Genomic DNA, 25,707 nt, shown 5'->3' on the forward strand with positions numbered 1-25,707 from the left:
CCACAGAGGAATGCCTAAGTCATTACACCTTAAGCTAGTGAGCCACTAGCTTCTAGCCAAAACATATAACACTTTCTCAGCCTCTGTGGACTGCACACATGGGGGGTCGGATAAAGTAGACTGACAAGGAGCTTACATGTTTTCTCTGAGCAGAGGAATCTCTACTGAGCACCTGAAGATCACAGCAGTTCAAATCCCCCCCTGGGTGATAAATGCTATTTTGGGTGTTATACCAGTGATTGAACTAGGAACCTCCTGAGGGCCACCTTCAGTACCCAACCTGTGTACACACTCACCTTACTAAACCATATTGAAGCTTATGCCACCAGAACTGTACTGGTATTTTTAGAGTGGTAGCTAAATGAAAGCTAATTCTGGGATGCCTTCCGGAGCTGCAAAATGACACCCTCAATAGCAGTGTAAAGAGACCTTCAAGAAAGGACATGTATACTGGCAGGTAACTTCTAATCCATCTCCAGTGTAGGGCTAGTGGTGTGGGGAAAAGCTAAATAGATCATTGCTCTAACAAGATCATTGCTTAAGACAAAGCAGATCTCGCTCCAGGCTTCTGTTTCTATGCATCCAGCCGCACATTGCTCCCAGGGTATGTGTTGCGGGGTCCATAAATGTCACTGCAAACATCCCTTCTAACCCTGATCTTCGCACTTACTGTTATTTTACACACGTGAAACTCCACTGACTCCAATGGAGTTATTCGAGCTGGTTGAAAAATCTTATTTTATTTCCACCAAATATTACAAATAATTGTATTCAAAAAATTGTTTGAAAAAATTGTATTTTAGACCACCACCAAAAAAATGGCATGAGATGAATATTTTTTATTTCAAATTGCAATTTTCATTTTTTTGTTTGTTTCTGTTTTGAAAAGCAAACAAACATATTTCTGTTTTCAGATTTCCCCACAGCGCTTTCTCTCCTTGGTAAAAGAGGAAAAAAGAAGAAAACTGAAAGAAAAAAATGTAGGGAAAATGGTGAAAAAAAATCAACTCCTTCTGACATATACTTTGTCTGCCTTTCTTTATTTTATGGAAAAGAGGAGGAGAGAGTGAAAAAAACAAAACAAAATTCTGAAAACCAAAAATCAAAACCCTCATTTTATTCTGTTTTCAAAACCCAAAGAAAACACTTTCTTTTGGCAGGCTTAAAAAACAAACAAACAAACAAAAGTACCCTTGTTTTACGTTGTTTTATTTTTTTCCCCTTAAAAATGCTGTAATATTCACTCTTTTGTGAAAAAAAATCTATAAAACTATTTTTGCTGGAAAAGTTTGCTAAAAAACTTCAACCAGCCCTAGGAGTCACTCCTGATTTACACAAGGGTGAATGAGAAGAGAATCAGCTCCATTCGCTCCAGTGGAGTTCTCCTGATTTCCATTGGGGTCAGAGGGAAAGGAATAAGCCCTAGTGACTCCAATGCAATCACTCCTGATTTACACCAGGGTGCATGAGATGAGAATGAATCCCATTGACTCCAGATGTACCCCAGAAAGAGGGATTGATTTGATTTTTGGAAAACTATGGCTTTTCAAATCCATCAACAGAAGCTAGTTTTCCAAGTCCCCTACCTCAGGGCTTAGAGCACTGGTCTTGTAAACCAGGGGTTGTGAGTTCAAATCTCACTGGGCCCGTCCTTCTTATTTTGTGGCACCTAGCATTGGCCACTGTCAGAAGACAGGATACTGGGCTAGATGGACTTTTGGTCTGACCCAGTATGGATGTTGTTACCTGAGAGACGCCACATCCCTCTTCAAATCCCTTCTCCCCCTAAGGCAGAGGTGGGTCTTCAACCAGGCATCTCCCATGTGCAGGTGAGCTCACTAACCTCTGGGCTAAAGGTCACCAGAAATTACCTCTCCCTCCTGGCCAGTTTGTATGGAGTTCAAGCATGCACATAACTACAGGCAGAAATATAGGGAGTCTTTACAGTGGAAAGTTAGGTGCTATGTGAGTCTGGGTGCCTACAGTGTTCAGGGGTTTCAAACCGGGTCTTTTTTGAATTTCAGTGAAAGTGGCTGTTAGGTGTCTAAATCCCTTTGGGAATCTAGCTCCCATGCCTGAGAAAACTTACAGTCTGGGTGTCTTCTTCTTAGCATATGTGCAACGTGCCTCAGGTGGCACGAGGCCAGTTTTCATCGCCAAATTTGGTCTGCTCATTGGATCATTCCCCGGCCCAGGTACATGGAGTCATAGATTCCAAAAGCCATTGTGACCATCTAGTCTGACCTCCAGTATAACACAGTTTCCCAAGCAATGTTAACGTTGGCTCTGTAAACAACTTCTATAACAAAGGATTGCATTTTAAAATTCCTTGATGGCCAGGATTCTGGGAATGAAAGTGTTAGTTTATTTCAGTCACTCATCTGATCTCTGAAGAGCTTTATTGTGAGTAAGTTTGCATACTGCCTATGACTGTTTCTTCTTACCCTTCTAGGTGAATTCCATACTATCAGATTTTCAGTAGAACTCAACTTAAGTAGAGAATTCTACTTCAAGGCTGATGGTACAATATAACCCATAGTAATTTACATTTAAATGACTGTTATAAATGTATTGCACTTTCAAATTCTTGTAGTGGGTTTATTTCATAGACAGAGAATGGAATACACAGATCACTTCTAGAACAGTTAAACAGAAAGACGAATGCATGGCATGGACATATCCAGTACGATACAACCTCAGAAATAATGTTATTAGGAAAAACTGGCTATGGAGATAAAATGTTCAGTTCTTAGTATCTCAAAAATACAAGAGCTGTCTCCTTAGCATTGATACCAAAGACATTAGAAATTTAATGATGAAGAGAGAGACAGTGAGAGATAGAGGTTATGGAACTGGTCAAGAAATAGTTTAGTTACTGTGGAAAACTTTGATGGAAACCAGCAAAGCATTCATTTCCTCAAAATATTTTTTTCAGAAGAAAGAAAGAAAGAAAGAAAGAAAGAAAGAAAGAAAGAATACCTGAGAACAATTTTTTCCAGTTACGAGTTTTTAATTTTTTCTTTAATATCTGGAATTTTTAATAAAAAATACACATTTCCTAAAGAAATTTCATTTTGATGAAGAAGCCATTTTTCATCAAAAAGGGTTTTTAATGAAAGATATTGACTAGCTAGCCAGCCAGCTAGCTAGATATTCCTAATAATTAAGTCATCCTTGATATAACTCATATGCTTTTGGCCACTTGGTTATGGAGTAGCTGATATGCCTGTTTATTTACAAAACTATTAATAAAGGTTTATCCAGCCAGTCCCATGGAGAGGGAGAACCAGACAGTGGCCACTGAGTTCATCTTCCTGAAGTTCACCAGCCTGCCGCAGTTCCAAGTCTTGCTCTTCATGCTGTTCTGAATCATTTACATCTTCTCACTCATGAGTACCCTGTTCATCATCCTCATTGTCCTGATGGACTCCGGCCTCCACACCGCCATGTCCTTCTTCATCTGCAACCTCCCACAGGTGAAGGTCTGGTACATCACCGTCACAGTGCCCAAGATGTTGGCCAACTTCTTAGCAGATAAGAGGACTATCTCATTTCTTTTACTTCTACTTCTCCTTTGCTGGCATTGAGCTGTTCCTCCTGACAGTCATGGCTTATGATAGATACTTGGCCATCTGCAACCCACTGCGTTACTCCACCATCTGCAACCCTAGGATTTGCCAGAACTTGGCCATGTCATGTTGGCTCATGGGGTTTGCCTGCCCCACTTTCCCATACTTCATGCTAGCCAGGATTTCCTTCTGCACCCCCAACAGGATGAACCATTTCTTCTATGACGCTGATCAGCTCTTTAAGCTCTCATGCACAGACACCTACACCATCGAGGCAGTAGGCTGTGCCTTCAGCACTGTCATTGTAATGTCTGCCGTCCTCTTCACCATGACCTCTTACTTCCAAATCACAGCCACCATACCGGGGGTTGGACTAGATGATCTCCTGAGATTCCTTCCAACCCTGATATTCTATGATTCTTTGATTCTATGATGTCATCAGCCATCGCCCACAAGAAGACATTTTCCACCTGAGCCTCGCACCTCTCAGGGGTCACCATCTATTTTGGGACCCTCATTTTCATGTAGGTCCACCCTGCAGGGAAGTATGAATCTGATGTCAGTAAAGTGGTTTCTGTTTTTTATTCTGTGATAACACCACTGCTGAATCTGATAATATACACACTGTGGAACAACGACGTGAGAGAGGCCCTGAGAAAAACATTCCTGTGTCTCTTTATTCCATTACAAACTCCCATGGCCCTAGACCTCTTCTCCTCTAGCATGCCTCCTTGCACCACTGTAACAGAGATTGAGCAATACACGACAGACTGTTTCAAACCTGACCAGTAATTTTCAGTGCCTTAATTTCTGGGTATTCTGCTTGAGACCCATTAAAGTGTCTTGGTTTTCAGAGGATGGCCATTAATAACTTTCTGAAAATGTGCCTCAAGTTGGGCACCCAAAACAAAGAGGCACGTGAAACCAGACTGAAAATGTAGGATCTATATACTATAGTAGCGTGGCAGCTGTGGTAGACTTAAAGTGGAGACACTTGCTGTTTAACAGATTACCTGCATGCTTACTCAGATTGTCTTGAAAATTGCTTTGCTTCATGGATGGCCAGTGTAGGGTTAGTGATCCAGATGTGAGGTCACTTAAACAAGGGGTTCTTGAGATAATTACCCCCTAATAAATAATGTCATAGATTTTTTTTCTGATTCTTCCAACTTTTTCTTTTGGCCCATGCCTGGGGCTACATGCCTTAAGTTTGTTTTTCCAATTTTTTAGCAGTTTCAGTTGGCATTACCTTTACTCTGCATTACCTGGATTTCAGAGGGTTAAGTTTAGCCACTGTCATCATTCTGGAAGGATATGAGTAAGCACTGGTCAATGTTACTTCTGTGTTAAGGAAATTTGGGGGCAATTAATACATAAAATAGGTAAAAGAGAGGTGAGTAAATATCTAGATACATTCCTAGCTGAAGTAAGATGGTGTCATTCTATCAAAGTCCATCATGCTACATTGCTTTCCACCAGTTGAAGAGCTGAACTATAATTAGGTGACAAATGCAGAAAACTACAATGTTCATGACATTTGTCAAACATCACTCTGATCATTCTGCTTGCATGTTGTTGTTGAGGTGGAACCCTTCATGAATACAGGGACCAGAACCTAGCCCTAGAAAAAACTGGGTCAGTCACAAAATTCAGATCTTTACCTAGATAAGGATTTGGACAGCATGGATTTTCCAGTCTGATTTTTTTTTTTACCAGCCCCATTCTGGATCCAGGAAACAGCCATGAAATTAGATCTAACTTGTTGGGGGAATGTTTGAGAAAAGAAAATTCACCCAGACCTGCAGGTTTTCTGGAAAATAAAATAAAATATAAATGTAAAAAACAAAAGATTAAATTTTGACATTTTTGAAATGAAATGTTTTGATTTTTGCTTCAAGTTTTACTTACATTTTATTTTTAAAAGATTTAAAAATTCAAAAATGAAATAAAATTTGAGTCAAAATGAAAATGTTAATTGGCTTGCTGAAAAAATAAATAAAAACATTGTTTCAGGTTGACCTGAACCATCCTCCTTCACCTTCCCCTCACCCATGTTTTCAGTTTGGCCAGTGAACCAGAAAATAAGTTACTCTCATGGCTGCAGCTGAAATCCACACCAAGATCGAATTCAGACTGGGAAATGCCCCCTACACCACACATATTATGGTGGTACCTTTGGTGGTTCCATGTTTCAGGTTGCATAGTGATATGATTTTCATTTAAAACAGGTGCTAAAATCCTACAGATAAGTAACTATACCTAGTCACTTAATTGCAAATGCACAGCAGTTCAGGGACTTAAATTATTGAGAGATATTACAGGGGGCTAGATTCTGCCTCCAATAATATCTCTCAGTAAAGCCAAAGGTAAGTTCCAGTAGCCTTCAATGGGGCAGAACCAGGTACAGAAAGAACATATATGTACTAATTTTATAGGATCCTTTTAAAAACTCTCTCTTTAGTGAGCAATTCCTGGACATGGTTTGTAAGACTGCTCGCAACAAACTACGGGCCTAAATCGCCACTTGGTCACCATAATTTTCCACCCATCTAGATCAACTAAATCCAGGTCCACTAACTAGATGAAATTCATAGATTCATAGACGTCATGTTTCTAAAAGGTCAGCTACCATAGCTGATGCTATTAGGGTCCCTCGGCTGGAGCCCAGAGTAGAGGGTGGGCCTGGGCTCCCCCCTCCCCACACCTTTGCCCCCTGATTAATCACTGAGACTTGGAGACAACAGAGACTGCGCAAGGAAGGATAACTTCTCCTCACCTCCCTCGCTGGCTTATGATGAAAATGGCTCAGTAGACTGTGACCCTTGTCTCTAGAGAGAGAAGGGTTACGTGCAGGGTCACAGTGAGCCTCTGAGGCTAGCGAAATCTGCCAGGAAACGCGGGACCCACGGAGGCAAGGACAGAGCTTTGTCACAGTATTTATAGACTGTAATTAAGGCACCCATTAATCTTCTTTGTTAGATTGAGCTCTATAACTCTATCACTATAAGGCAGGTTTTCTAATCCTTTAATCATTCTCGTGGCTCTTCTCTGACCCCTATCCCATTTACTCACATCTGTCTTGAATTGTGGGCACCAAAACTGGACACAGTATTCCACCAGCAGTCACACCAGTGCCAATACAGGGATAAAATAACCTCTCTTCTTCCACTTGAGATTCCCCTGTTTATGCATCCCAGGATCACATTAGCTTTTTTGACCACAGCCTTGCACTGGGAGCTCATGTTCAGTTGATTATCCACCATAAACCCCAAATCTTTTTCAGAGTCATTTCCTCCCAGGATAGCTCTGTCCTGTTAGTGTGCCTACATCTTTGTTCCTAGATGTATCCATCTACATTTAGCCATATTAAAACATACAGTGTTTGCTTGCATCCAGTTTACCAAGACATCCAGATTGCTCTGAATAAGTGATCTGTCCTCTTCATTATTTTTCATGCCTGCTGAGAAATGTAAAGGATTAAAGTACAGTGTGGTGCATGCTAATACATATTCATTCCATTCCATTTATTTTGTTTGAAAATTGTGCACAATTTTTGGGAGGGGAAGGAGAAAGAGGAAGGGAAATGAAATTCTATAATTCTGACAGTCTACGTCATTCAACATTTGTTATTTTAAAAAAATGTAAAAATGGCAATTAAAGCAAAATGAAACAGAACTGTTCTTTCATTTCATTTAGAAATTTCCTGTCAAAACCATGTGCAAAAATTGACCTTTTTTTTTTTTGGTCAAGTGTTCCTCATCCACTTAGCTGTGGAGTTTTCATTCTCTCAACAATGACTTATGTTTGATACAGGCTGAAGCCTGAGCCCCTCCACCCAGATGTGAAACCTGGTCCTCAGTGGGCTCTCTGAAACCTGATCGTGGACACCCAGGGGGCCACAGAGCCCGGCTGAGATCCTGTGGTGTACTTGGACCAATCAGTTGAGCTGGGTGATCTTCCTGTCCGAGCTCCTGTGTGTGGTGTCTTGGCTGGGATTATAGTGTTAGTAGCTTCTCAGCCCATCAGATTTCAGTAGGCACTGGGTGGAAGCTGTGTGGGGACTCCCAGGCCTGGGTTCAAGACTTGGGTCATCACATGGGCTTCCTTAGGTTCTTTAGAAAATGCACCAATTCCATTTGTGGGATTTTTAAAAAGAGCCTAATGAAGTTAGGTGCCTAACTCCTATTGATGTTCAATGGCACTGGGTACCTAAATCCCTTAGACCCCTTTGAAAACCCAAGGACAATCAATCTGGAAAATGACCATAGGTGGGATTAGGGGAAAGGGGCTGCAGGCAACGAAAGGAGATTTGATCCTACTAAAAAGTAAAGTACACCCAATAGAGGAAATGGACAGCAAGAAACAATATGGTGAGATGTGTCCAAGTTGCAGCACTAAAGTGTAATTAAGGGGTCTGCTTGTGTTGGGGGAAATCTGGGGGTCAGTGATGGGGAGTTTGGGCAGGGAGGTTATAAGCATGTCAGATGTGTCCTTTCCATAATAAAACATGATTGTGATTCCCCTACTTTTCCCATTCATTTGCACTTTCCACTGCAGTCATTTGCCATCCCATCAAAATGCTTGTGGAAGTAAACAGGTGGGGGGATGAGTATACATGAATTTCCCTTTCTGCAAACATGGAACAACTCCATAGTACACCGGCGATAGTCCAGACTCGTGGATTGAACACCAGCTCTAATTCCTTTTAAAATTTAGCAGACCCTCCCAGCAATTCGACTCCCTGACCCTGGCCCACAGCCACATCTCTGGATATACTAAACATAGGATGAACTTTATGTGTTGGCAAACAAATGTGATGTAAACACAGACTTCAGGGAACAGGTCCCAAAGGTAAACAGCTTCCTCCCAGAACTCATTAGAAATTTGAAGTCAGATAAAGGCCATCTCTTTATTCTCAGCAGAGGAAAGAGGAAGAAGGTCTTGATATAACTTAGATCCAGTTCTACCCAATTCCTCCTATGTCAAAAAGGATTTGGCTGGTCAGCATGAAAAACAGGCAATTTCCTTAAATATCAGAAGAGATAGATTGATAGATAGATAGATGGGGTGTACAGAGACAGATAGATAGATTAGATAGATACTCTCTCATCTGTGCCACCAGAACTCCAGAGGACAAGTACTGCCGTCTCATGGTTTCTCTCATTCCCACGCAGTCCTCAGGTGAGTTTGGCTGTATTATTTATTTCAGGTCAATGTGTTAAAATATCCCTGATGCTGAGAGGTGGTGAATCAAACAGCATTGAGGGTACATATGAAGGAGAACATTTATAACCAAGAGGCTAATTTCTTTCAATCAACCAATTTCATTAAAGACCCAGAAAGGGTCCCTTGGATAAAACTTAAGAGCAGTAATTTTTATAGTTCTGTGAATTATTTTTCCCACTGTCATTCGCCCTCTAAATCATTGAGGTTTTCTTTATTTGATTTCAAATCCCTCACTCCTCTTCACAACTCTCTTGAGCCTTCATTGAATGGTGTAGCCTTTAAATATTAAGCTTCTTTATTTCTCTCTCACCCATCTGCTCCATAACCATGTCCCTTGTTGTGAGATCCTGCACTGAATTTATCATGAGGCCCAAACAGTGTGTTTCCCTGGTTTAGCAGCCACTTTCCTGACACCTGACTGACTCAGTTTCTTCGCTGGTATCAGTGTCAATTATGAGATTAGCCTGAGGTCTTGAATTGCAGCTCAAAGTTGAAGAAGTCACAGCTGAATCACAGATCAAAGTAGTATTCTGCATGCCACAAATTTGGTCTGTCTATACTTTTCCCAGCCCTGAAGAAGAACTATGGGAAAATGAGAAACCTTGTCTCTTTCACCAACAGAAGTTGGTCCAATAAAAGATATCACCTCACCCACCTTATCTATCTATCTAATCTTCCTCCTCCAGGCCACTATTCAGAACAGCAGCGAACAGCAGAGAGGCTAATAGAGGGAGTTTGCCTGGGATCTGCCTGAGAGGAGGTATGCTAAGGGTTGCATTAAGGAGTCTGTGTTGGTGAGTATCTGAGTGTCTGTTGTGGAGACAATTTGACAGTTTGACCGTGTGCTTGATTGGTGGTTTGAAAAGTGTGAATTGGGAGTGCTTTGTTCCAGGTGAGCCTTGAGTGGGCCTGACTGTTATAAAAAGCCAGTCAGCTGCGAACCAGCTGAGCAGCAAACAGCAGAGAGGCTAACAGAGGGAGTTTGCCTGGGGAGAGCCCACAGACGTCAGGATATGCTTCTATGGACACAATGATCTGAAGATTCAGAGCAGGCTGCGCAGCGGGGACAGAAGGACCGTGAAGAAATTTGTCAGCATGTGACCTCCAGAAGAAGAAAGGGGAGCATCCATGTACCAGCAACGCAGATACAGGTAAGTAACTGTTTTCATGTTCTCTCCACAGGTACTAATGCGGAGAGTGGACTAGATGGTACATCTGAGGGAAGGGAACAGAAGGAGACTCCGCCGATTGGAAGGCATGAGATGCACTGTCCAAGGATTGGGGGTTCCACGACCAGCGCTGCCAAGAGAAGGAGGTGGGTGGCGGTGGTCGGGGACTCTCTCCTCAGGGGGACTGAGTCACCTATCTGCTGCCCCAACCGGAAAAACCGAGAAGTCTGCTGCTTGCCAAGAGCTAGGATTTACGATGTGACGGAGAGACTGCTGAAACTCATCAAGCCCTCTGATCGCTACCCCTTCCTGCTTCTCCACGTGGGCACCAATGATACTGCCAAGAATGACCTTGAGCAGATCACTGCAGACTACGTGGCTCTGGGAAGAAGGATAAAGGAGTTTGAGGTGCAATGGTGTTCTCGTCCATCTTCCCTGTGGAAGGAAAAGGCCTGGGTAGAGACCATCGAGTCGTGGAAGTCAACGAATGGCTACGCAGGTGGTGTTGGAGAGAAGGCTTTGGATTCTTTGACCATGGGATGGTGTTCCATGAAGGAGGAGTGCTAGGCAGAGACGGGATCCACCTAGCAAAGAGAGGGAAGAGCATCTTCACAAGTAGGCTGGCTAACCTAGTGAGGAGGGCTTTAAACCAGGTTCACCGGGGAAAGGAGACCAAAGCCCTGAGGTAAGTGGGGAAGTGCTTCCGGGAGGCACGAGCAGGAGCGTGCGAGAGGGGAGGGCTCCTGCCTCATACTGAGAAAGAGGGACGATCAGCGAGTTATCTCAAGTGCCTATACACAAATGCAAGAAGCCTGGGAAACAAGCAGGGAGAACTGGAAGTCCTGGCACAGTCAAGGAATTTTGATGTGATTGGAATAACAGAGACTTGGTGGGATAACTCACATGACTGGAGTACTGTCATGGATGGATATAAACTGTTCAGGAAGGACAGGCAGGGCAGAAAAGATGGGGGAGTTGAACTGTATGTAAGGGAGCAGTATGACTGCTCAGAGCTCAAGTATGAAACTGCAGAAAAACCTGAGTCTCTGGATTAAGTTTAGAAGTGTGAACAACAAGGGTGATGTCATGGTGGGAGTCTGCTATAGACCACCAGACCAGGGGGATGAGGTGGACGAGTCTTTCTTCCGGCAACTCACGGAAGTTACTAGATCGCAGGCCCTGGTTCTCATGGGAGACTTCAATCACCCTGATATCTGCTGGGAGAGCAATACAGCGGTGCATAGACAATCCAGGAAGTTTTTGGAAATATGTAGGGGACAATTTCCTGGTGCAAGTGCTGGAGGAACCAACTAGGGGCAGAGCTCTTCTTGATCTGCTGCTCACAAACCGGGAAGAATTAGTAGGGGAAGCAAAAGTGGCTGGGAACCTGGGAGGCAGTGACCATGAGATGGTCGAGTTCAGGATCCTGACACAAGGAAGAAAGGAAAGCAGCAGAATACGGACCCTGGACTTCAGAAAAGCAGACTTTGACTCCCTCAGGGAACTGATGGGCAAGATCCCCTGGGGGAATAATATGAGGGTAAAAGGAGTCCTAATATTCCATGATTCTATGAACAGCACTTAATTTCATGCTTAACTTAATCACTTGCTTAACTGCTGACCTAAGGATGCTTTCCTTAATTGCGGCCTTAATGGCCACTTCTCTGGGACTAGAAGGACCTAGACAAATTGGAGGATTGGGCCAAAAGAAATCTGATGAGTTTCAATAAGGATAAGTGCAGGGTCCTGCACTTAGGATGGAAGAATCCAATGCACCGCTACAGACTAGGGACCGAATGGCTAGGCAGCAGTTCTGCGGAAAAGGACCTAGGGGTGACAGTGGACGAGAAGCTGGATATGAGTCAACAGTGTGCCCTTGTTGCCAAGAAGGCCAATGGCATTTTGGGATGTATAAGTAGGGGCATAGCGAGCAGATCGAGGGATGTGATCGTTCCCCTCTATTCGACACTGGTGAGGCCTCATCTGGAGTACTGTGTCCAGTTTTGGGCCCCACACTACAAGAAGGATGTGGATAAATTGGAGAGAGTCCAGCGAAGGGCAACAAAAATGATTAGGGGTCTAGAGCACATGACTTATGAAGAGAGGCTGAGGGAGCTGGGATTGTTTAGTCTGCAGAAGAGAAGAATGAGGGGGGATTTGATAGCTGCTTTCAACTACCTGAAAGGGGGTTCCAAAGAGGATGGCTCTAGACTGTTCTCAATGGTAGCAGATGACAGAACGAGGAGTAATGGTCTCAAGTTGCAATGGGGGAGGTTTAGATTGGATATTAGGAAAAACTTTTTCACTAAGAGGGTGGTGAAACACTGGAATGCGTTACCTAGGGAGGTGGTAGAATCTCCTTCCTTAGAGGTTTTTAAGGTCAGGCTTGACAAAGCCCTGGCTGGGATGATTTAACTGGGAATTGGTCCTGCTTCGAGCAGGGGGTTGGACTAGATGACCTTCTGGGTCCCTTCCAACCCTGATATTCTATGATTCTATGATTCTATGACTTGGAGCTGCAGGTGACAGCACAATTGTGGGAATCTGTGAATGTCTCAGGGCAAGACCACCTCTGGGAGATGTTCAGTGTTGTCTAGGAAGAAACGGTAATGTTGGGAGAGCCAGCAGTTGCTGCTGTAAAAGCAGTAATATTGTAATAAGAGGAGAGAAGTCTGCAGGCAATGAGGAGGGACTCAGTAGCGTCTGTCATACAATATGGAATAACCATATAATAACAATGCTAATGATATAGGAGCATGCTGCCATGGGATTACAGTTCTGTGTTGTGCCCTGGCTTTTGAACAGTCTCCTGGGAGTATCCAGACCCCAAAGGGTCACACTTTTCCACAAGGGTTAGCCACACAGCCTTGATGCCGCTGAGACTCTGTCTTTGGGCTCCAGCACCCCTGTTTCTCACTGTGAGCTCACTGCAGCAAGTCCAACTGAAATCAAGGCCCTGAGAGAGACTTTACCCCTTCAGGGATCAATGCAAGGCAGCGAGTCTTTGCAGCAGCCCGGAGCAGCCTCTCCCAAAAGAGGGTAGAGTTCCGTAGGCAACTGGAAGACAGCACCAGGAAGCATTTGGCATCGCATAGTGAAACAACGGTTAAAGCAGAGTTCAGACTGGCAGATGCCATGGCTCCACAATGTCATGCTCCTGCATAATCCGTCTGTGTCCTGTTGACTCTCAGCCCCAAATGAGAACCTCTGTGTGCACGTCTGGGAACCTGTGTCTTAGTGCAGGCTCCTGACACCACCAGTCCATTGCCCCTGCGTGGCTACACCCCCCTGGGTTCACACGTTCAGCCCACCTATGCCTCCCTTTCATTAAGTGTGTCTGTTCAGTCGCTGGGTTTCCCCATGTCTTTTCCGTGTCCTCCAGTGCTATGTGTTGATTCCAGCCGGCCCTCGATGGCCCATTCATACCCCTCCAGGCAGGGATATGACCTATACACTTCATGCCTTCCCCCTATTCCAGAGGAAGGATTTTAACCCTTCTTCACCTAATGAGTGACAACACCAATGCTTGTAAAAATGTTACAGAACGTTCCCAGTTTCATCACATTTGGTGTCATGTAAAAACACAGAATCTTTAGGCTTGATTCCCCTCTCACGTACACAAGCTTTACAGCAGCAGAACACAAGTGAGGGGCGAATCTGCCCCATCAAATCCAGTGGAATTACTCCTCATCAACGCTATGGTAAGAGGAGAATCGAGCCCTTTGATGCCAAGAGAGTTACCCCTGGTTAATACTTATTTTATTTTCTAGTCAAAAGGGAGGCAGAATCGGAGATGGTATCAACCACTGAGGGGTGTAGAGGGAAGTGATTACAGGGACTAAAATAGGAAGATTTTTTTTGTACAGAATTTTATGTTCCTTGAGGCTTTCTCAACTATTTTCAGTGCCGTATATATTGTTGGAGGGGTATTTACAATCGGCTGGAAAGGGAGGATTTATTCTAAAGTGTCTGGATCCAGTTCTATGCTTGGGGCTATGCACTGTACCAATGTTAATGAGAGCACAACAGGACCCTGCATGGTCTTGGGGGGAGAAAAGTGTTTTCAGGAGAGAGGCAAGCGGAGCTCCCAGCAAAAGGGAAGAAAGCTCTGTGATGGAAATACTAAATGCAAAATCCTGTGAAATTGGGACCAGCAAAGATAAGTGTGACGGTGGAGAGTTAATAACCATTTAATAAAGATGACTTTGCAATTGTCCTATCATTTAGATCATCTCCCTGTTTCACTATCTATTTATCACAGGTGAATTGCAATTTCATTTAAATAAATTCTGTTTCTGCTCTTACAGATGAAGGGTTTCCTGGGTTAATGGCAAAGGACAATCAAACGATGGTGACCGACTTCATTCTCTTGGGACTGTCTGATGATCCACAGCTCCAGCAGTTCCTCTTCCTGGTATTTTTAGTGATTTATCTCATCACCTTTGCAGGGAATATGGTGATCATGGGAGTAATAAAGGCTGATCCTCAGCTTCACACCCCCATGTACTTCTTCCTGTCCCATTTATCGTTTGTCGATATCTGCTATTCCTCAGTCACGGTGCCTAAGATGCTAGAGAACTTCCTAGCAGAGCAGAAGAAAATTTCCTTCAATGGCTGCATTACTCAGATATTCTTTTTTACTCTGTTTGTTGGAGTTGAAATTTTCACTCTCTCAGCCATGGCTTATGACCGATACACAGCCATTTGTGACCCACTACATTACCTGGGCATAATGAACAAACGTATCTGTGTCCAAATGGTGCTGAGTATATGGGCTTTGGGTTTCTTGCATGCCCTGATAAATACGGTTCCTGTGCTGAACCTTCATTTCTGTGGACCCAGTGCAATCAGTCATTTCAGCTGTGAGCTCCCTCCCCTGCTACAACTCTCCTGCACTGACTCCACCATCAATAAAGTGGTGCTTTTTGCAACCCTTGTGGTATTTGGATTGAGCTCTTTCCTCCTCACCCTGGTCTCCTACATTCACATCATCTCCACCGTCCTGAAGATACGCTCCATGGTGGGCAGGCATAAAGCCTTCTCCACCTGCAGTTCCCACCTCATTGTGGTGGGTTTATTGTACCTGACGGGGTTTTTTCTGTACCTGAAACCAAATGCAGATTCTGCATCAATGCCAGACAGACTAATTTCCATCCAGTACAGCATCTTGACCCCCATGTTAAACCCCATCATCTACAGCCTGAAAAACAAAGAAGTGAAAACAGCTCTGGGGAAAATGCTAAGAAAATTCAAGTTCCTCAAATAGGTTTAATGTTATCCATTGGGCGTATAATAAAGACTTACAGAAGAAACGTTGGCCAGAGACTGCTTCTATATTGTGATCCTATATTATATAGACTGAGAACATGTGTATATTTATTTACTTTAATTTATTTCAGTGTATTTATTCCTACAGAGGAAGGATGGTCTTTTGATTGCGACTAATGAGATCTGAGTTCAACTTCTGGCTCTTCTCTACATTTCTTGAGTCATCTAGTGAGTCACCTACACTGGAGTTCTCAAAGCTACTTAACTGGTGTAGGTCCACAATTCCCATGAATATTAAACTGGCTAGTGATGAGATTTTCATAGAAGGTTAGAGAATTTGATAGAAGGTTAAGGGAATTTGCCTCTGAATCCCACTGAAAATCAGTGGGATTTCTGTGCCTAAATTTTTGAGAATCTTTAAAAAAAAATCCAAGCCTAAATTAATGGCAGTTCGCAATATGATCTTCATTGCTGTATGATATTAATATGAATTGGGGATCAATATCTTGTAGGTACCTCTGAAAATGTAGGTTAATCCTAGGGATAATAGTAGCAACTTTCACACACTCCTTTGAACTCCTGTCTGTGTAGTCTTGTGGTAACTGTGCCCATACATTTACGCTAATTAGGACCTCAACTGTGAAAAGTCAGTGAAAGTTCATAAGGAGTCACAGTAACCTATAACAACAAATGTTGATGGGAAAGGGGAAACAGAAAGACTGAATGAGTCCAAACAAAAAGTCTGCCCAATATAAGTCAAGGACTGTGTTAAGATCACACCTGGTAAATAAGAGAACAGTAGGACCAGGAATCGATGAAACAAAATCGGTGTGTCTGAAATTAGGCCTGTCATAAATATAAAGGGAAGGGTAAACCCCTTTAAAATCCCTCCTGGCCAGAGGAAAAATCCTCTCACCTGTAAAGGGTTAAGAAGCTAAAGGTAACCTCGCTGGCACCTGACCAAAATGACCAATGAGGAGACAAGATACTTTCAAAAGCTGGGAGGAGGGAGAAAAACAAAGGGTCTGTGTCTGTCTGTGTGATGCTTTTGCCGGGGACAGAACAGGAATGGAGTCTTAGAACTTAATAAGTAATCTATCTAGGTATGTGTTAGATTATGATTTCTTTAAATGGCTGAGAAAATAGCTGTGCTGAGTAGAATGAATATTCCTGTCTGCGTGTCTTTTTTGTAACTTAAGGTTTTGCCTAGAGGGATTCTCTATGTTTTGAATCTAATTACCTTTAAGGTATTCACCATCCTGATTTTACAGAGGTGATTCTTTTTTACTTCTATTAAAAATCTTCTTGTAAGGAAACTGAATGTTTTTTCATTGTTCTAAGATCCAAGGGTTTGGGTCTGTGGTCACCTATGCAACTTGGTTTTACCAAACCTTCCCCAGGAAGTGGGGTGTAAGGGTTGGGAGGATTTTGGAGGGAAAGACGTTTCCAAACTACGTTTTTTCAGGAACCCAGATAAAGTTTGGTGGTGGCAGTGGAAGTCCAAGGGCAAAGGGTAAAATAGTTTGTACCTTGGGGAAGTTTTAACCTAAACTGGTAAAAGTAAGCTTAGGAGGTTTTCATGCAGGTCCCCACATCTGTACCCTAGAGTTCAGAGTGGGGAAGGAACCTTAACAAGGTCTAACTGGTGAGCACAATAATGTAGGGATGAGCTATTCCACCCATCACTCCCTTTTGCATTCCTTACAAGAAGAGTCTTTTGGGGGAAAGCTGGCAACCATGAGTCCAGCTGACTGAAGAAGGGGAAGGACTAAGTTTCATCACCATGGTTAACACCCCCAACTTCTCCTGGGATCCTGGACCTTCTTCATGCTAATCCTGAGAGACATCCTGACCAGATCGGGTCAGAGAGATTGAGCCAAATGACACTGCCACCTCCATTGGCTCTGGCTAAATGTCGAACACCACCATGGATGTAAGACTCTGCTACTCTTCTCTCCCAGTGTTTCCTTTTCCTTCCTACCTTATTTTTCTCTCTTTCCTAGCTCTCTGTTTTGTCCTTCTGATTAATAAGAGCTTGTCTCAGCCAGCCAGAACTGTGCAGTTTTGGCAGGGCTGTCCTTAGGCATACACAGCATAGGCAGCTGCTTAGGGCACCTGAAAATTTGGGGTATCCCTGGGTCTTAGTTTCCACCATGCCACCTCTTCCTATCCCTGTTCTGACCCTTCCTTAAGGCTCCCACCACAGCTGGCTGCTGCAGCCTAGTGAGTCTTCCTCTGGAGGGGATCTAGTACTTAAAAGTGAAAAAGACTTCCAGCCCACCAGACCTATTAGCACAACTCTGAAACTGTTAAAGAGCCATTCAAGTGGTAATGAAGCCATTTAACAGGCATTTGCCAACTGCCAGGTATATACTGTCAGTTTCTGAATTTACTGACAAAAACAGTTGTGCATTACTGTAATATGTACTCAGAACATGTTAGTCTACAGGACCTTGGTTTAAAATTTGCTTTCAAAATATTTCATTAGTGTGTTGCTGAAGATTATAAAATCACAGCTCTAAAAAGTCCTTGCATAGATTTTTAGATGCACAATCTCAGTATTCATCTTTAAAAAGAAAAGGAGGACTTGTAGCACCTTAGAGACTAACCAATTTATTTGAGCATAAGCTTTTGTGAGCTACAGCTCACTTCATCTTTAGCCTTAAATGCTTGGATCTTCAGACACATAGTTTTTAAAATAAATCCATCAAAAGACCACCATTATCTAAAATACATATGTGAGCCCGGGCAGCCATCGGGCATAGGGGCACCAGTTTAATAATACTGCATAGGATCCCATAAATCATAAAGATGGCCCTGTGTTTGGGGATTCTTTTGTCAACCCTGCTGTAACTTTGTGACCAGAGAGGCAGCTAAATGCAATGACCAGAACAGCCCAATGCTCATTTAAGTTTGCCAAGTCTTCAGGTGGCTGGTAAGACCATGTGCTCTGCCCATGTTTTTCTAACAGCGAGATTGCAAGTGAGAGTCAACACCGGAGACAAAAGCTGCATTTTCTATCTTTCTTATTTTTTTCTTTCCCCTTTTTTGTGTGCTTGTCTTGTTTGGTTTTCTAGAAGACAGTAAAGGTCTTTTACAATAATGATAACCTCTACCCATCTCAACTCACTTTTTCTCTTTGCCCCAAGAAGGACAGTTATTCCCATGTTGAATATCATCTAAGAGACGGTTGAACAAGGGGTGTTTCCTTTTTAAAAAAACCCTCCAGCTAACAGGAAAGGGAACAAAGGATGTTGTCAGAATGAAAGCCTGACTTAATACTTTACATTTCAAATGCTTTAATGTTTTTTCTTTTTCCCCCTCTCTATCGTTAATAAAAAGTCTAAAAGATATTTAATTGTGTGTTTGCCATGATACCGAACAGTCTGAGGTCTCTGTATTACCAAATCCCGAACAGTGTTTAACACTCTTTAATGTTGGACAGTTACAGGGTCATGTTAACACTTTTGACTCTTTGGCTGAGACAGACCTTTTCAAATGAGCATCAGGGAGTTTGTATTTAAATTCCCTTTTGATTTCAAGTTATTTGAGTGTCTACCTCCCTTCGGCTCCTCTGAAAATCCAACTCTCTAACACTACCACCACTTATTATTATTCTCCTTCTTCTCACAAGTGCTAACAGCGTTCTTGGTTTCACCACCCCTCATCACCATAGAATCATAGAATCATAGAATATCAGGGTTGGAAGGGACCTCAGGAGGTCATCTAGTCCAACCCCCTGCTCAAAGCAGGACCAATCCCAATCAAATCATCCCAGCCAAGGCTTTGTCAAGCCTGACCTTAAAAACTTCTAAGGAAGAAGATTCTACCACCTCCCTAGATAACGCATTCCAGTGTTTCACCACCCTCCTAGTGAAAACCTAATATCCTAATATCCAACCTAAACCTCCCCCACTGCAACTTGAGACCATTACTCCTTGTCCTGTCCTCTTCTACCACTGAGAATAGTCTAGAACCATCCTCTTTGGAACCACCTCTCAGGTAGTTGAAAGCAGCTATCAAATCCCCCCTCATTCTTCTCTTCCACAGACTAAACAATCCCAGTTCCCTCAGCCTCTCCTCATAAGTCATGTGTTCCAGACCCTAATCATTTTTGTTGCCCTTCGCTGGACTCTCTCCAATTTATCCACATCCTTCTTGTAGTGTGGGGCCCAAAACTGGACACAGTACTCCAGATGAGACCTCACCAATGTCGAATAGAGGGGAACGATCACGTCCCTCCATCTGCTCGCTATGCCCCTACTTATACATCCCAAAATGCCATTGGCCTTCTTGGCAACAAGGGCACACTGCTGACTCATATCCAGCTTCTCGTCCACTGTAACCCCTAGGTCCTTTTCCGCAGAACTGCTGCCTAGACATTCGGTCCCTAGTCTGTAGCTGTGCATTGGGTTCTTCCATCCTAAGTGCAGGACTCTGCACTTAACCTTATTGAACCTCATCAGGTTTCTTTTGGCCCAATCCTCCAATTTGTCTAGGTCCCTCTGTATCCTATCTCTGCCCTCCAGCGTATCTACCACTCCTCCCAGTTTAGTATCATCCGCAAATTTGCTGAGAGTGCAATCCACACCATCCTCCAGATCATTTATGAAGATATTGAACAAAACCGGCCCCAGGACCGACCCCTGGGGCACTCCACTTGACACCGGCTGCCAACTAGACATGGAGCTATTGATCACTACCTGTTGAGCCTGACAATCTAGCCAACTTTCTACCCACCTTATAGTACATTCATCCAGCCCATACTTCTTTAACTTGCTGACAAGAATACTGTGGGAGACAGTGTCAAAAGCTTTGCTAAAGTCAAGAAACAATACATCCACTGCTTTCCCTTCATCCACAGAATCAGTAATCTCATCACAGAAGGCGATTAGATTAGTCAGGCATGACCTTCCCTTGGTGAATCCATGCTGACTGTTCCTGATCACTTTACTCACGTCTAAGTGCTTCAGGATTGATTCCTTGAGGACCTGCTCCATGATTTTTCCGGGGACTGAGGTGAGGCTGACCGGCCTGTAGTTCCCAGGATCCTCCTTCTTCCCTTTTTTAAAGATGGGCACTACATTAGCCTTTTTCCAGTCATCCGGGACTTCCCCCGTTCGCCACAAGTTTTCAAAGATAATGGCCAATGGCTCTGCAATCACATCCGCCAATTCCTTTAGCACTCTCGGATGTAACTCGTCCGGCCCCATGGACTTGTGCACGTCCAGCTTTTCTAAATAGTCCCTAACCACCTCTTTCTCCACAGAGGGCTGGCCATCTACTCCCCATGTTGTGATGCCCAGCGCAGCAGTCTGGGAGCTGTCCTTGTTAGTGAAGACAGAGGCAAAAAAAGCATTGAGCACATTAGCTTTTTCCACATCCTCTGTCACTAGGTTGCCTCCCTCATTCATTAAGGGGCCCACACTTTCCTTGGCTTTCTTCTTGTTGCCAACATACCTGAAGAAACCCTTCTTGTTACTCTTGACATTTCTTGCTAGCTGCAGCTCCAGGTGCGATTTGGCCCTCCTGATTTCATTCCTACATGCCCGAGCAATATTTTTATACTCTTCCCTGGTCATATGTCCAACCTTCCACTTCTTGTAAGCTTCTTTTTTTTATGTTTAAGATCCGCTAGGATTTCACCATTAAGCCAAGCTGGTCGCCTGCCATATTTACTATTCTTTCGACTCATCGGGATGGTTTGTCCCTGTAACCTCAACAGGGATTCCTTCAAATACAGCCAGCTCTCCTGGACTCCTTTCCCCTTCATGTTAGTCCCCCAGGGGATCCTACCCATCCGCTCCCTGAGGGAGTCAAAGTCTGCTTTCCTGAAGTCCAGGGTCCATATCCTGCTGCTTACCTTTCTTCCCTGTGTCAGGATCCTGAACTCGACCATCTCATGGTCACTGCCTCCCAGATTCCCATCCACTTTTGCTTCCCCCACTAATTCTTCCCTGTTTGTGAGCAGCAGGTCAAGAAAAGCTCCCCCCCTAGTTGGCTCGTCTAGCACTTGCACCAGGAAATTGTCCCCTATGCTTTCCAAAAACTTCCTGGATTGTCTATGCACCGCTGTATTGCTCTCCCAGCAAATATCAGGAAAATTAAAGTCACCCATGAGAACCAGGGCATGCGATCTAGTAGCTTCTGTGAGTTGCCGGAAGAAAGCCTCATCCACCTCATCTCCCTGCTCCGGTGGTCTATAGCAGACTCCCACCACTACATCACTCTTGTTACTCACACTTCTAAACTTAATCCAGAGACACTCAGGTTTTTCTGCAGTTTCGTACCGGAGCTCTGAGCAGTCATACTGCTCCCTTACATACAGTGCTACTCCCCCACCTTTTCTGCCCTGCCTGTCCTTCCTGAACAGTTTATAACCATCCATGACAGTACTCCAGTCATGTGAGTTGTCCCACCAAGTCTCTGTTATTCCAATCACGTCATAATTCCCTGACATCACCAGGACCTCCAGTTCTCCCTGCTTGTTTCCAAGGCTTTATGCATTCGTATATAAGCACTTGAGATAACCTGCTGATCGCCCCTCATTCTCAGTATGAGGCAGGAGCCCTCCCCTCACAGACGTTCCTGCCTGTGCTTCCTCCCGGTATCCTGTTTTCCCACTTACCTCAGGGCTTTGGTCTCCTTCCCCCGGTGAACCTAGTTTAAAGCCCTCCTTACTAGGTTAGCCAGCCTGCTCGCAAAGATGCTCTTCCCTCTCTTCGTAAGATGGAGCCCGTCTCTGCCCAGCACTCCTCCTTCATGGAACACCATCCCATGGTCAAAGAATCCAAAGCCTTCTCTCCAACACCACCTGCGTAGCCATTCGTTGACTTCCACGATTCCACGGTCCCTGCCCTGGCCTTTTCCTTCCACGGGGAGGATGAACAAGAACACCACTTGCGCCTCAAACTCCTTTATCCTTCTTCCCAGAGCCACGTAGTCTGCAGTGATCTGCTCAAGGTCATTCTTGGCAGTATCATTGGTGCCCACGTGGAGAAGCAGGAAGGGGTAGCGATCCGAGGGCTTGATGAGTCTCGGCAGTCTCTCCGTCACATCGCGAATCTTAACCCCTGGCAAGCAGCAGACTTCTCGGTTTTCCCAGTCAGGGAGGCAGATAGATGACTCAGTCCCCCGGAGGAGAGAGTCCCCGACCACCACCACCCGCCTCCTTCTCTTGGGAGTGGTGGTCGTGGAACCCCCAATCCTTGGACAGTGCATCTCATGCCTTCCAACCAGTGGAGTCTCCTTCTGCTCCCTTCCCTCAGACGTATCATCTGGTCCACTCTCCGCATTAGTACCTGTGGAGAGAACATGAAAGCGGTTAGTTACCTGTGTCCGTGTTGCTGAAGCCCGGACATTCCCCCTTCTTCTTCTGGAGGTCACATGTTGCCACGCTTCTTCACTGGCCTCTTGGCTCCGCTGTGCAACCTGCTCTAAATCTTTAGAGCTTTGTGCCCGTAGAAGCATATCCTGAGTTTTGTCCAGGAAATCCTCAGTTTCTCGTATGCAACGCAGGGTCGTTATCTGTTGCTCCAGACCTTCAATCTTCTCTTCCAATATGGCTCACTCCATGCTCCACAGGAGTCATGTCACTGCAAATGCAAATTGTAATCTGACCAGGGAACCTGGCCTATAAGGGTATGTCTGCAGAGCAAAGAAAATCCTGCAGCTGGCCCATGCCGGCTGACTCGGGTTTGTAGCACGCAGGCTGCGGGGATGGCTCACTGCTGTGTAGACTTGGGGGCTCAGTCTGGAGCCCAAGCTTTGTGACCCTCCCACCCCACAAGGTTCTAGGACTCAGGCTGCAGCCTGATCCCAGATGGCTACACAGCAATGTTACAGCCCCTGTGACCCCAAGTCTGCTAGCACCAGCCAGCCATGGGTGTCTAGTTGCTGTGTAGACATACCCTAACAGAGAATAGAGGCATTAGTAACCCAAACTACAGCTCCCCTGAGGCTGTGCATGGCCATAAGGAAACACAGATTAATGCTGAATTGACTCAGACCGCTTTGTTTCAAAGTCAGTTCAACAAGGAGAAACAAAATATTTCAACTCAGGAACAATGAAATGTTTTCTTTCAATTGAAAAAGGCCAAAGTAAAATATCTCATTATTTCCAAATTGAAAACTTTCAGAACCTTTCATTTCACTATTTCTGTCTCTATGTCAATATAGATATAGGGGTGTGTTTATGTTTTCAGGGCAAAAAACACATGTTGAAATACTAGAATTTCCCATGGGAACAAAATTCTAATTTTCACTCTGCAATACTCATATAGATAAACAGAACCAGGGTTTTACTGGCATACATGGATGCACCTTTATTAAACAATTATTTTGGCCCCATTGTGCTTGGAAAACATAGGTGTTTCCCTCGGACTTTCCGCAGGGAGGTCTTTACCTCTGTGATTTCCAGAGGTTTAGCATAGGGGTTAAGATGCCGTACTGCACAGTAACTATTTTTTCGAGGGAGGATCCTGAGGCTGGTCTCAGGTACTTAAAAAATGCTGTTACGTAGAATAATAGAACCACAGTCAGGTGGGATCAGCAGGTGGAAAAGGCTTTGTGCCGCCGCTCGGTGGAGCAGATTCTGAGGATGGTGGAGATGATGAGAATATAAGAAACAATGATAACTGATGACAAACCCAGTCCCACAATAACGCTGGATATGGCCCCATTGGCCAAGGTGTCACTGCTTGAGATATGTAGAACAGGAGGGATTTCACAACAAAAAATGGTTGATTTTGTTGAATTTACAGAAGTGCACTCTTAGGACAAGAAGGGTATTTACCAGTGCAAGAGTAAATCCTATTGCCCATGCACCTCTGGCAAGCTGGATACAGACCCATTTGCTCATGTTTTGTATGTAGTTCAAGGGGTGGCATATTGCTTCATAGCGATCATAAGCCATGGCTGAGAGCATGAAGATCTCTGTCGTTCCTGATGCCAGAAAGAAGAACATCTGGATGAGGCAGCTGCCAATAGAAATAGTTTTCTGCTATACTAGGAAGTTCACCAGCATCTTCGGGATGGTAATGGAGGAATAGCAGATATCTACAAAGGACAAGTTACTCAAGAAAAAAGACAAGGGTGTGTGTAGGTGAGGGTCAGCCCTTATCACTAGCATGATCAGCATGTTCCCCAGCAGGGTGCTTAGGTAAATAACCAAAAACACCAGGAAGAGGAAAATCTGGAGCTGTGGGTCACTGGCGAGTCCCATAAGAATAAACTCAGTCACTGTGGTTTGATTTTCCATGCTGGTTTGTTGAGCAAAATGCTAACCTGTAAAGAGAAAGACAACACAAACATTAAGAGATGTGAGGATGGGGGTTTTCAAAGGTGCCTAACTGAGTTATTTCAGAGTAACAACCGTGTTAGTCTGTATTCGCAAAAAGAAAAGGAGTACTTGTGGCACCTTAGAGACTAACCAATTTATTTGCGCATAAGCTTTCGTGAGCTACAGCTCACTTCATCGGATGCATACTGTGGAAAGTGCAGAAGATCTTTTTTATATACACACAAAGCATGAAAAAATACCTCCTCCCACCCCACTCTCCTGCTGGTAATTGCTTATCTAAAGTGATCACTCTCCTTACAATGTGTATGATAATCAAGTTGGGCCATTTCCAGCACAAATCCAGGTTTTCTCACCCCCTCCCCCCCGCCACACAAACCCACTCTCCTGCTGGTAATAGCTTATCTAAAGTGACCACTCTCCTTACAATGTGTATGATAATCAAGGTGGGCCATTTCCAGCACAAATCCAGGGTTTAACAAGAACGTCTGGGGGGGGGGGGGTGGGTAGGAAAAAACAAGGGGAAATAGGTTACCTTGCATAATGACTTAGCCACTCCCAGTCTCTATTCAAGCCTAAGTTAATTGTATCCAATTTGCAAATGAATTCCAATTCAACAGTTTCTCGCTGGAGTCTGGATTTGAAGTTTTTTTGTTGTAATATAGCAACTTTCATGTCTGTAATCGCGTGACCAGAGAGATTGAAGTGTTCTCCCACTGGTTTATGAATGTTATAATTCTTGACATCTGATTTGTGTCCATTTATTCTTTTACGTAGAGACTGTCCAGTTTGACCAATGTACATGGCAGAGGGGCATTGCTGGCACATGATGGCATATATCACATTGGTGGATGTGCAGGTGAACGAGCCTCTGATAGTGTGGCTGATGTTATTAGGCCCTGTGATGGTGTCCCCTGAATAGATATGTGGGCACAGTTGGCAACGGGCTTTGTTGCAAGGATAGGTTCCTGGGTTAGTGGTTCTGTTGTGTGGTATGCAGTTGCTGGTGAGTATTTGCTTCATGTTGGGGGGCTGTCTGTAGGCAAGGACTGGCCTGTCTCCCAAGATTTGTGAGAGTGTTGGGTCATCCTTCAGGATAGGTTGTAGATCCTTAGTAATGCGTTGGAGGGGTTTTAGTTGGGGGCTGAAGGTGACAGCTAGTGGCGTTCTGTTATTT

At 44.1% G+C, this 25,707-nt stretch overlaps 1 protein-coding gene and 1 pseudogene across 1 annotated transcript; one reads left to right on the forward strand and one right to left on the reverse strand.

The window, feature by feature from the left end:
- The window catches only part of LOC141997727 (olfactory receptor 5G9-like), a 32,270-nt pseudogene extending 7,779 nt beyond the window's left edge, over nucleotides 1-24,491 (reverse strand).
- LOC141997903 (olfactory receptor 5G9-like) lies at nucleotides 14,292-15,230 on the forward strand. Its single transcript, XM_074970489.1, has one exon. The coding sequence runs from the start codon at nucleotides 14,292-14,294 to the stop codon at nucleotides 15,228-15,230; it is 939 nt and encodes a 312-aa protein (XP_074826590.1).
- Nucleotides 24,492-25,707: the final 1,216 nt, after the last annotated feature.

The sequence above is a fragment of the Natator depressus genome, chromosome 13, assembly GCF_965152275.1.
Source record: "Natator depressus isolate rNatDep1 chromosome 13, rNatDep2.hap1, whole genome shotgun sequence".
In the NCBI taxonomy this organism is placed as follows: Eukaryota; Metazoa; Chordata; order Testudines; family Cheloniidae; genus Natator; species Natator depressus.